Source organism: Melanostigma gelatinosum (assembly GCF_949748355.1).
Source record: "Melanostigma gelatinosum genome assembly, chromosome: 6".
Lineage (NCBI taxonomy): Eukaryota > Metazoa > Chordata > Actinopteri > Perciformes > Zoarcidae > Melanostigma > Melanostigma gelatinosum.
Genome location: NC_136639.1, coordinates 4020587 through 4033591, shown reverse-complemented (window position 1 = coordinate 4033591; position 13005 = coordinate 4020587). Strand labels below are relative to the sequence as shown.

The 13005-nt window shown below is 44.8% G+C and overlaps 1 protein-coding gene across 1 annotated transcript in view; it reads left to right on the top strand.

The window, feature by feature from the left end:
• The window catches only part of adamts3 (ADAM metallopeptidase with thrombospondin type 1 motif, 3), a 77922-nt gene that overhangs the window by 29741 nt on the left and 35176 nt on the right, over window positions 1–13005 (top strand). The window contains exon 5 of the mRNA XM_079270512.1: window positions 10936–11123. Coding sequence (XP_079126638.1) covers window positions 10936–11123 — 188 coding nt within the window. The remainder of the gene's footprint in view (window positions 1–10935; window positions 11124–13005) is intronic.

Here is a 13005-nt window from a genome sequence, read left to right as displayed (position 1 = left end):
CTCGCGTCTCCAGAAGTACGGAACCCTGAATGCGCCTGATGATGAGTTCTTTCCATCTGAAACCTGGTGATAATTACCGACCCCGGCCCGAGCCAAGGATCTGGAAGCAGGGTGGAAAAGATCCTTGGAAGCACTGACCAGTATTTTTGAATCAAGAACCGCTTGTGTTGTGTTCTCTCCTGACTCGCTGTGAATCATCCAGTCGAATTCCAAAAGTCACATGGCAGCATGGGAGCTGCTCATGAGCGACTCTTTCTTCTCTCCGTCCAGTCCGCCTGCTAGCTGCAGCCAAAATACCTCGAATCCGTGTTGCTTGTTGTGATACTACGTCCACTACTATGTGTCCTTTAGAGAGCAACACCCAAAGGATGGATTGCAGCTGTTTGTGGGACGCAGAGAGATATTTGTGTTCTGGACTTTCCCCGGTATTGCAACACTTTTACTTTTCATCGCCGAACTCAAATGTCTTTTCATTGTGTAAGAATGTGAGCGCTGCAATAACACTGCCCACATGTCTGGAGATGTCACCACGCTCATCGAAGAAATAGCCCAGAACTCGCACTGTTGTTGAAGAGCTGTTTAATCTCAATCCTCACGTACTTGTTGTGCTTTTACCACCTAACTGTCTTCCACACTAGGTGCCCAGGTTTTGGTTTAAAAAGGTTATGAATATATATACACACACACACAGAGCTTCCCTGTTGTTGTCAAGCCTCCAGGAAGAGAGCCGGGCTTTGAAGCAAAATGGAATGGCGGAAAACGGTGGAATTAGGATTTCTGGGGTCGGTCATGTGATGCCATGGGGCCCAACAAGACTTTTCCCCCAAATAATAAATGTTTCTGAGATAAATCCACATCCCAGTGTGAACACTTGAAATAGCCCTCATTTAAATCATAAAGTCCTAAAAGTCTAATCGCGGAGCCCAGAGTTATTTTTCTTCCTTCGGTCATGTGACTAAGAACGAGGCTGGATCGAGGGGCTCCATAATGCAGAAAGTCTCCGGAGGATCCCTTTATCTTCATCTGAATTCTCTCTTTGGAAGAAACGTTGGAAGTGTTTTTGCTCCTTGCACAACTGAGCAGTTGAGGAACTAACAGTGCATCGCCTCCAACGCTGTACCCAGTTCTCTTTATACAGCCATGGTTGTTGGAGTTGTTTCTATCTTAAAGCATCACGATCATTTACGTGGAAGCCACTATGACCAGTTCCATCATTTGTTGTTTTTAAATCACACTTCTGAAATCAAACTCTTGATTTTAATTTTAAACCTGTAATCGTCATCGCTGAGTGTTTTTCAGAGGAAGCTCCTGCACCGTTCTGTTTCACTTCACTTGCATCAACCGCGCAAGAGACAAAAAACAATCATCAGGGAAATCAGCTGGTGATCATCTGGAACAACCTGCAGACTCAAAGTCCTCCGAGCCATTCCAAAGTATTTCGCCAGCTAGTTGGTCATTTTGTCTTTACTTTTACCGAAGAAATTATGTTTTTGTCACCATTTTGATGAAGATTGTGCCTTTTTGAAATCAAGAATAGAAAAGGCTAGAAAGAACTCAGGAAGCAGTCGTCCATTAACTGTTATTCTGTCATGTAAAATGAAAACAAACGGGACCACAAACATTCATGGCCAAGATAAAAATAGGCTCCATTCACAATCTGACATCACCCAAAACCACCCATTTGCCAGTGTGTGAGCGTCCCACATTCCTGCACTTTATCAGTTGTGTTGGGCCGGGAGAGAGTGGAAACAGCTTGTCACTCGATCTTTTGACGATGACATTGGGTTGTTTGTTCTTTGAGAGAGTGGAGAGAGAGAAAAAAAAAAAAAAGCGGATGCAGGTCACCAAAACATATTGAACTCTGTGAAAGGAAATACAGTGAGCGTTTCTTCCGAGAAGGCAGTTCGCGCCCCACCATGAATGAAGCCTAAGTTTAGCAGCATGTTGTAAGCGACCGACCCCAACAAGGCCCGCCGTTGTCTGCCTCGACGCTGCCTCTGCCTCTCGACTCGCACACAAACACACTCCACACCACAAGTTAAAACAATATGCAAATCAAACTCTTCTAAATCTCACAGTTTCCCACGTTGTATCTTGTGCGTACATGAACATGGATGGAAGAACAACACTTTGTGATTTTGCTCTCCACAAACGACAGAAACAAAGTCCCGTGTGCAGCGTCTCAGGCTCTATTCCAGGTCGCCGGAGACCGTTTGTGAGCACAGGCTTTGATTCTGGCAGAGTTTGTCCTCCAAACACAAATATATAACGCAAAACTCTCAATCGATCACATGCAGGGAACCTTCAGGTGCTCTTGACGTTGAAAAGACTGCTCCGAAAAAAAGAAGAAAAAAAAATCAACAAAGAGAAACAGTTGAATAGTTTCCAACACAGAAACCAGCTGCTGTTACAAACAATCACAGACCGTCTCAACAAAGACCTTTCTCTCCTTACTGATCCGCAAAATATATATATATTTTTCAAGTGTTTTGAGGCAAGTCAAAGTCAAGTCTAATCCTTGAGGGCAAGTTCAAGTCAGGTTCGTCTTCACAAGCTCAATGAAATGTTCTGAGTCCTGACCGTTCAACTGGCTCATCCTTTGGACATATTTCTGTCGACGCTGTTTATTCGTAGTGGTTTCTTGATTCCTTTCAATTGTTTAAATCAAGTCCTTTTAACGTTCCGGGCTAATAACGGAGGGATGATTCTCGTTCATGACAACAAATTGCATCTTTTTTTTGTGGTTCTATCTCATACTAACACCAACACTAAAATATGTTGCTTTCTTGATGACTTTACAAAGTCAAAAACATGATACTCTGATGTTAAATGTCAACTCAAGTCTGTAGGGAGTCGAGTCCAATCACGTCTCAAGGCGTAGTTTTGTGACTTAAGTCTGTCAAGTCCAGGTCTCAATTCTAAAGCTCGGGCCAACGTGACACACACCTAGAGTGTCGGTAACAACAATAAAAGGACACTTTCTTAAAGGTGCAGTGTGAAGGATGTGTCGGCATCTAGCGGTGAGGTGACACATGACAGCCGTGTAGAGCATCAGCTGCACATGTAGATATAAATGTTCTTTCTCAGGGAACGAAAACTCAACGATTCTTATTTTCAGGTGATTATGCACTAAAGACACTTCATCATATTATATTCCATTTCTGACAAATGTCACACTGATCCTTTAATATCTTACTTTCATTTTGTTAAAGCAAAACAAACAAACAAACGAGTCCATGGTGACATCTCCAAACGTCTAGTTTCATCCGACTGTTTGTCCCGACCCGATCATTTATCACAGTAGATCACGATAAACAGGAAATATTCACAGATGAGAAGCTGAAACCCGTAAAGGATTTTAACCTTTTTGCTTTTTAAAAATGCCATTAATGATTAGTTGGTATCAAGATGAACACATTAGGAACTAACACAATTGGAATGTGATTCAAGGCAAATCGAATGAATCAGGGAGTTCACATGAATAACAAGAGTTCAGTGTCACTCACATCAAAAACGAACTGCTGAAAGCCTTCATGGCTCCATTAATACATACGGATTGTGGTTCAGGCTTTGATTTTCTGATTTGCAAATAAATAGACTTTGACACTTCCACTGCTCTGGCAGTCGGGCTCCTTCTTTATTGACGTGAACGATTTTCGGAGGATTAAAAACTCAAATAAAAATCCTGCCATTATTATTTGTCGGTAACTGGTTTCAACATCCACAGTGGGCTGAATGTGATAGACATTGATTTGGTGTGCTGACGTTACTGCAGCGCAAACCTGAGAGCCTTTTCAAACTCAGACCCGCCGCCATCATTGCCCATTTTAGATTTTTTGTGATAATTTTCTGAGAAAAGAAGACCACTGTATCACTAAATACACCGCTAACTGACTGAGCTGCTGCTGTTTTCAGCAAAGCGTTTGCAGCAAGAATCGTGTCCTCTAACCTTTAAAGGAATATCAAAGCTGAAATGTTTTTTGGGTGCGGCGTCACCAGCTCCATTATTTTCCGGCTCTCCAGTGTGCAAAATGAATCCGTTAGAAGGAGGCACAGTGGCGGCTGCTCAGGCACCACTTTGGTCTATTCGCTCCACTGTGTATTAGATGTCAAATTACTTTTTTTATTGTTGTCAGTTTTGCCTGCCGACCGTTAAGTCCTGTGGATATGTTCGTGTAAAAATGAGACATTTCTCCTACCAAAGTGGCATTGATCCAAAGACTTTGTTCCAGCAGAATCATAGAGCCGCGCATGGAGATGGCTTCGGCAAAAAACAGACAAATATATGGGATTTAAAGCCAATTTGTCCAGCAGGTGGTTAAAGTGAAATTATTGAGGGAGTGAAAATGTATTTTTGATCAGGTCCCATTTGCGTCGCGCTCTAGCTCTAACATTCTTTCTTCCCTGACCCATGTGAGGTCGGGTGTGCCTCATGCATAGAATCAGGACCGGGCTCTGTACCACCTGACAGGTCAGCTGTCCTGGTAAACCTGCACACTGCAATGACGATGATGGCATTGCGGTAATTTAGCAATAAGTCTCGGTGACTACACGTATCAAAGTCAAAACAAAGATAAATGGCACCGTCGGCGCCGTCGATTCCTCGCGGTAGCTTTGTCTGTCAGTTCGGGTGACCGTTCAATGGTGTTGTGACATCCGTGAAATAGTTTGCAGCACGGATCATAAAGTTCTGTGTAGCCCTGCTCTAAAACAATCGCCTTCATAGAGCTTCCGTAGACTGTTAGAAGAAAGAAAAGGCACATGAGATGCAGGCTGCAGCTTTTCAAACGTTGAACTGTTTTTGTCTCGGGGTGAAGCTCCACTCTTGCTTTTCAGTGCGTCTTCTGCCCGTCTAACAATGGATTTAAAGATGCAAAAAACACAGCATGCAAACAGATAAATGATCTTTTACTTTTGCACTGGAAGACTTGTTTTCTGAGGCAGAGCAGCCGAGACTCAGAAATCATTAGCAGCTACTACTTTAACACGAGGCCCAGTGGGAGCAGCAGTGTGCTTACATCATATGCCTAAAACTCCCCGCGAGCCTGTTAATACTGTTCCAGAAGCTTCGGGCGGGCCACATAGAATGCACGTAGACACAAACGCAGCGTTTTAAAACCCTCCACCACACTTCAACACAGCACCACAAACCTGCGTGGCGTCCCTCCACCGCGTGCACTGCCTCGGCCAGCATCTCTTCTCCTGTTGCGGCGCGCTGCTGGTAATTAGGCTGCTGTTGTGCTGCTGTCACTGCTCATTTTCCACTTTATAGGGGCGGAGGGAAGAAAAAGGGCCAAAGCAGTAGCGCCTCAGCCATAAAATCCAGTCTAATTATCCCAGGTTTTATGTGCCCTCGGAAGGCAAAGATTCCCTTACATGACAAGAAGTAAATTGGCAGCACTGAGTCAGCTGCAGCTCCAGAACACCTCGGTACTGGACCCACTCTGGTAGAATGATAAAGATCCAAATGATGGGGATTTAGTTTTCAATGTTAAGGTGGACTGAGTGGCCTCGTGCACCTGATTTCAGGCCGTCGTTCACAGACCTGCACTTGTCTGAAAGCCATATCCAGCCCCAGGCTGTTTGACGTTGTGCAGCAACAGCAAACAAATAACAAAACGTTATTCAGTGCGAAATGAGACTTCGACCAGCAAAGATTTGTGGCAATAATGGCTTTTGTTTAGTTTTTTCCACCCATGAACATGGTGTTCTGAGAAGGTCCAACATCTGACACCTTGTGTTCAATTCACACTCGCATCCTGTTGTTGTTGATTTGTCAGCTTCGCGCTTTGCTGTCATTTTGGCTGAAATTCTGATTACGTCCTGTCAGCTCTGATGTCGCAGGACTGTAACAAAGCCGTCCAATCGTTTTACTGGACTGTAAAGATTGGACTCCCGTCTCCCTTCCATCCTGTCAGCCTGTGTGTATTCTGCCAGCCCACAAGCTGCTGTAGCTTCACAGCTGTGAGAACCAACGGCAGCCATGTTTGCTGTTTAGATTCATGAAGATCATTTTGGGGGAGTGGCTTTGGAGGGAGGCCTGAAGGGGAGGGGCTGTCGGATTTGCCGACTTCGCAATTTTCTCGCTAGAATCGGCTCATCTTTGGAGCTACTGCTGCTTTCATTGCAAACGAGTTGTCAATTCTGGGCTGGGGTTTTTTTCGGTTGGATAATTAAAAAAATAAAACCGAAGATTTCCAGCCCCGTCTCACTGGGCATGTATGATGGCACAGTGGGAGGTTATTTACACCACGAACTGGTTTTAGATTGACATTGTTGGTCAATGGCAAGGAATAAAATTGGCACCTGCCAGCTGCCAAATACAGGGTTAACGCAAGTAAGAGTTCAGGTCACCTGCCCCCATGGAAGATACCTTTTCTTTATATTAAGATTTTATTTTAAGCCCAGTCAGGGATTAAGGTTGCATGATATGTTACATATTTCTACTGTCTTATTTCAAAGGGGGCTTTAATGCTTTATTGCAACTAAATCAAACTTTATTTCCCGCCCAAACTATACAGGTGCACCAGTTGGAACCAGGATTCAGCTGGTCACACTCGCAACATGTTTTAATGGGTTGTTTTGTGACCTCTTTCATTCACTGGACTCCTTCGAGATGGTTTCCTTTGAAGGGTCGGGGCCGATGCTCTGACGCTCTCCTGGCCCCCGTGATCCTGCCATTTTCACGGCCGGCTGGATGACACTGAGCCCATTTTCAGTTATCCGCTCACCAGGAAAGCCAGCGTGAAATTGGAGCGATTTGGCTGGCACCTGCTTATGTCGCAGTGTGCTTGATGCTGCGAGAGCAGTTTGATGAATTCGCTGTTTCTGATCTTTGAAGCCGATCCTGCCGGAGCGCCTTCTGCTCATCAGGCTCACACTGCGGTTCAAAGTGTCCTTTTGAAATGAAAGCTGCTCCGGCTAAGATGTGGCCGAGTGTGAGGGAAGTCGATGTATTGTGCTGCAGATATCTACCGCAAACCAGCAAGCTCTGGCCTGTACTTCTTTGTGATGCCTCTAGGTACCCTAGTGTTTTGATAGTTTGTTCATTGGATTGAATTCAAAGTGGCAGAAATGAGAAATCGACTCGCCTCGCTCTTCAAATTCAGGTGCATTTCTTTGGAAGGTACTACACATTGCACCTTTAAGTCTCACTTAGATCCTCAGTCATTTAAAACAATGTATTATAGCTTCAACGGCGAAACATGAACTCTCAGTGACATCATTTCTCTAATGAAGCAGCATCACAGCAGAAACAGATAAAAGGATTACAGCTCATATTTGAATGCTTCTTCTCGTTGCTGTAATACACTGGATACTTGTCGGGCAGTTTCCCATAAAGCAACATCTGTTCGCTGTCAGATGTATAAGCATTCATAATTAGAGATATTAGAGATTAGAGAAAACCGCCCTACATGTTAAAGCATTTGAATCTGAACAAACAAATGGAAATTCTCCTTTTTTTATTTTTTCCCCACCCAGGTTAATTCTGGCAATACAATCTGTGTCCTTTCTCCTCATGAAGTTTAGGGAGTGCAAGTGTGGATATTGAAGGCGTCACAGCAGACACAGTAGATTTCCACTCGGGGCTGATGGCGAGTCGCCTGCCTCTGTGCCATTTTTAGCCTGCGGCCGCCCTGGCTGGCCTCGGTGCCACCTCTGCTGCTCGGTGCCAGACGCTGGCTGGGGGCCGCTCCCATCTCCTGGGCTGCATGGTGGGGCTCTCCCACGGGACTGAGCTGTGGGGCGAGGTGGAGGATGGAGGGAAAGGGGGGGGGGGGGCGCGCTGGCCGCTGACTGAAGCACACTAGCGGTCTTAAGGAGCGCTGCTGAGGGGAAGTCCTGTGCGTTTGAAGTAGGTACCTTAGAAAGCCTGTTTACTCGGGGGGGGGGGGGGGGGGGGGTTGGGGTGGCCTGCTGCACAAGAATGCCTGTGTCATGACGGGAGAGGAGGAATGCACTCCACAATCCCAACACTGTCGGAGCCTGGGCCACAGCTGAGGTGGCAGCCATTTCTCCTTATTTATTTTAGCTCCCGCTCCCCTCAATCACCGGCCCTGTCTGCGGCCCGAAGCATCCCTGGAAAAAAAAAGAAGAAAAATCGCCTGCGCTTTTATTTCCATTTATTTTGATTTCCAAGTATTTCCAAGTATCTTCCCCCGATGTGGATGAAATATAGGATTATTATATATATTTGTTGCTTTAATCATTTATTTATTCAGCTTCTGCCTCGCCTGTCTTCACATGGGGTCACAGTTCACACTAAATATGCCCCGAGTGGTTTGCAAGAGAGTTTTCTGTTAATTTGACCAGGTGAGAGCGCACAACAACTGCACTAGGACGCCTGGAGATCTCTTAACATTCTCCCAAGAGCGCTGCCACATACGCTCGGGTGGCTTTTGAAAGTGGCTTGTGTTCCTCTGATGAATGATCTTAACTGGCTTGAACGCCAGAGAAGGTTAATGCCGAGCGCTGACGCGTCCGTCACGTTCGGCTGAAGCCGCCGCCACTGGAAGCAAATTTGTTTTTTGCTCACCCCGCTGGCAAAACACGGCAGGAGGGGAGCTCACCAAAGCCTCTTTAACACACAAGCTTCTTGTGACTCCATGTGCCCTTTGTTTACCGCCCGTTGTTTGTAAGTGGGCTCCGTGAACCGACACGAACCCATTTATTTTCATTCAAGGCCTGTAATGTCTCTCATGGGGACGACAGGCCGACAGGTTCATGGACATTCAGTGTATTTTCAGTTTGAATAAAGATGGGCTCGTCTTAAATGCAAAAGAAATTCCCCGGCGCTCTCATCACACACAACCAGAGAGTCTGCAAAAAGTTATTGACTGTTGAAAAACCTTCTGCACCGTTTACTCCAAGCTGTGCAGCACAAAGCCTCTACCATCATCAGTTAAGCATTATGGCTGATACAGTAAATGTCGACTTCTTTGTTCATGAGATTTTAAAGTCAATTTCATTGTTTGACACATTCCGTATTCACACCATGTATACGTACGATTGTTGTTTTTGTTAGCGCACAGTAAAAGCAAACATTGACGTATTTTGCTTTGCTGATGGAAATATTAATGATGTTCAGATTGCAGTGTTTCCGTCAATAAAGAGTTTCAGAGTTTGTTAAACTGTTATAATAAGTAGTAAACTTGTGCTGGACTGAAGTTTGTAATCATAGAGACTCAGAAAACATTTGAAAAATACTTTTCATTATCTCCAGCAGGCTCAAGCCTGAGGGGAGATCATGCGTTCGGTTGTGTGTGTGTGTGTGTGTGTGTGTGTCTGTGTCTGTCCACAGCTAATCTCGCATACTACTGCACACATCAGTCTGATATTGTCTGTGCTCATTAATGACTGTTTGCTCAATGGCCTCTTGTGGTTACAGCGATTCAAAACCTATTTTATTGTTTTTTATTTGTCGTTGAGTGCTGGCTCCTCCCTCCTCTTAAAGGGCAGGTAGGAGCAGTCAAACACTGCTTCAGCAGCAAAAGGCACGTCCGAACAAGACCTACCTCGTCTGCCCCGACATGTTACGGTCCACTGAAGTTCGGCACGATAAGAGATGAATAAGTCCTTGGTTTTTTTTTTATATCTTCATCGCAATTTTGACTGTAAGGAAGTTGAGAAGGACCATATAATGAGGTTCAACTCCTCGTTGTTTGGGAGGGGAGAGGGAGAAACATCTGGCGGAGGGAGAGCGCACTTTTCTCGTTTCGTTTTGAGATCGCATCAAACGCGTTTGAAATTGACCAAAATTACCAAACGACAGCCTTACTGTTGGCTTGAAGCTCCAACTCGGTTCTCGGAGAAGGATTACCGAGGACACCAGGTGAAGGATGTCCTGTCAGCAGTGATAGGTTCGACACCTCAGCCTTCAGTGGAAAGCTTCAGTGGAATTAGTGGGGGAGGTTATATACGTGCTCCTTCAAAGCGGGACGGATAAGCTTTTGCAGAGGAAACTGAAGATTGTCAAATCTGATGAGTCACTTCATTTTCATATCGAGTGGCGACATAAACGTGCTTTGAAGTCATTCCTGTTTTATTACCACAACAAATAATCTGTAGATTGTAAAAATGCCGAAAAATAGTGAGATATTGTGTATTTTCTTTGTGCTGTTCCAGGCAGTGCAGAGACTTCATGAGCTCAGAGTCTTGAGGGTTTTTCAGCGCGTTTCCCTGACAAAGCAGCTCAAGGCTTCATTAAGAGCCACCGGTGAACCACACGTCAGGAACATCAGCTGTGTTTGTGTGTACAGTGCAGTACGTTGCACATTTATGGAATACATACTGTCAAATACTAAAGGGCATGGATCTGAATGCGCACTAAAGAAGCGAATGATGGACATTTTAATTTCCACACGAGTGGTTTTGTGCCACTCTGGCTGAATGAGAAATACATTCAGAATGTTCTAAAAGTCCGTCACAGTTTTCCAGAGCCCAAAGTGTCATCCTGAGATATGTTAATATGTTCAACCAACAGTCCCAAAATGTTTACGGTGACAAATGATCAGAGAAATGCAACGAATCCATTCATTTCAGAAGCTGGGACCAGAAAACAAACCTGGTATTTTGGCGAGTGGTAGAGTGAATTGTTTGCAAATAAATAAATCGATATATATATATATATATATATATATGTATATAAAACACCTTTGCCACACACTGTGAACTCCTGCAACTACAAGAAACTCATTCATCGCTCTTCGGTACTGAATTCTTGTGAATTTGTGTCATTTTCAATGTAACAGTGGACCAAAGGTGTGAATTTACTCACCAATCATTTCAACGTAAAAGCTCCATAGCAGCTGTTGTCCACAGAAATGTGTGTTGTTTAGATCACCGCATACCATTTGTGCAGTATGATTAAATGTGTTTGTTTAATTCTTGTCTTGCTGTAACGCTTCCATGTCCGCTGTCTCGATCCCTGTACAGAACCAGAGCTGGACGTACCCGGGACCCTGGACTCTGTTGCCGGGCAGGTCAATGAGACCGTCCGCCGCCGCCGAGATGCCGGATTGGACGACTACAACATTGAAATCCTGCTGGGGGTTGACGACTCGGTGGTTCGGTTTCACGGCAAGGAGCATGTGCAGAACTACCTCCTCACTCTCATGAATATCGTAAGTCACAGACACTTGTTTTTGTCACGAGTTTTAATACTCGTGTTGCAGTCACTCCTCTGGCGTCCAAATATGGTCACTTCCGCTCATTGGTTGCAAAAAGCAAAGATGGCGGCGGCCATAATGCTGAACTCAAGGCTTCAAAACATCATCATGTCCACTTTTTCCATACAGTCTTTCCCTTTGACCACCAAATGTTCTAAGCCCTTTTACACTCTAAACCCTCAACATTTGAATTTGCTCCAAACCAAAACGCAACGGTTATTGCAGATTCATGACTCGTAAAACTAGACAGACAGTGCTGAGCTGCACTTCAAATTAATCTTCAGGTTCCCAGCTTTCAGACGCTGTGTACCACGACTGTGTATCACATCCTGTTGGCCTGCTATCTCCTCCTTAAGATGTACTCTGCAATCCAATTTAGTTCAATGCATGCTTCATTATATTCTTTGATATTCGCAAATCATGGGAAATTAGTGGTACGAGGTCAAACACTCTATGCCGATGTGTAAATTTAGATTTTATAGGCTTCTTTTTTCTCAGGATTTATGCCTTTTTCCATTATTTTCCCCTCTGTTGTCTCTTGTTGGACCTATTTTTCACTTGAGTAAAGACCTGGCATCAGTTTTCCCTCTCAAGCCGTCAAAGATCAATATCATTTCTCATGAAAGGCTCGGACAGAAGCCACGACGCACTCACGCACTCACCAGGAAATGCTCCAATGAGAGGTTACGTGATGCCCAAAATGTTGCATCTCACCAACACTTCAGCGTGTCAGCAGACAAGATATTAAAAGGCGGTGAGGAGTTTGAAGTTGTCAAACTGGGAATCAGAATTTCTGCTGTCAGAATCAGAAGAAACAGATACAATCTGTGTTCCTGCGAGTTTAATTGGTTGAAATCATCAAAGTCTAACTCCACTTGATCAAAAGGCAGTGAAAAAAAATACATCAACAACAAAATAGTAGAAACCGGCCATGTTTATTGAGTTATTTAGAAAGATTCAAATCTGCTGTAATTTTAGCCGGTGGAGCAGAGCCGCTCAGTTCAGCATCAGCAGCGTTCACCGTCTCCTTTTCAAAATAAAGCACCCAGCTGGTCACAATCAGCCAGATTGTTGCTTCATGCAGACCAAAGCGGTGAGTGATGGATTCCGCTGGACGCTCTTCCTCCAGCGACGCGTCACCCCGAGAAGTCGATGATGCCAAAAACGGTAATCTGAGGACAATTACCGGTAAGCACGTGATTGCATATTTAGCGTCCAGCTCCTCTCCCCCCCCCTGTGTGGAAAACACTGACATATTGTGTAATGAGGCGGATAAACTCAGCGAGAAATCACTGGCCCAAAGAAGATGAATCCCACGACGCCGGCCGCCTGTCGCTTCAGTCCGAAGGCTGCCGGCTGCTGATGAGGCCTCATGAACGGTGCCGGAGAGCTGGACGAGATGGTGGTTTGTTCACTGATGCGATTGGTGCTCGCTGTACGGTCGATCAGTTCGCGGTGATACGACAGTGATAAAGACGAGGTGACGGGCGATCGCGCACACACACACGCACACACTCGAGCTTTGATTCTCTGTCTAAATCTTAGACTTTTTTTATCACCAGCATACTTTCATGCATGATTCGAATATCGACATTTGACTGTTGCTTCATTGATTTTTCGCTGCGGTTCAAAGGTCACGTCTCTGACAGCGGTTGCCTGGAACAGACTCTCATTAACCCTTTGAACTCGGGGCGGTTTTTTTGCACCCGTCACATGTTACTTTCTGTGGCCTCCTTTTTTCTACTGCAGTATAAAAGTCCTGCGTTTTTATGGATGGAAGTAGAGGGAACTCAAACATGCTCTGCACATCTTTTGTGCAGTGCAACACAGTCATAAT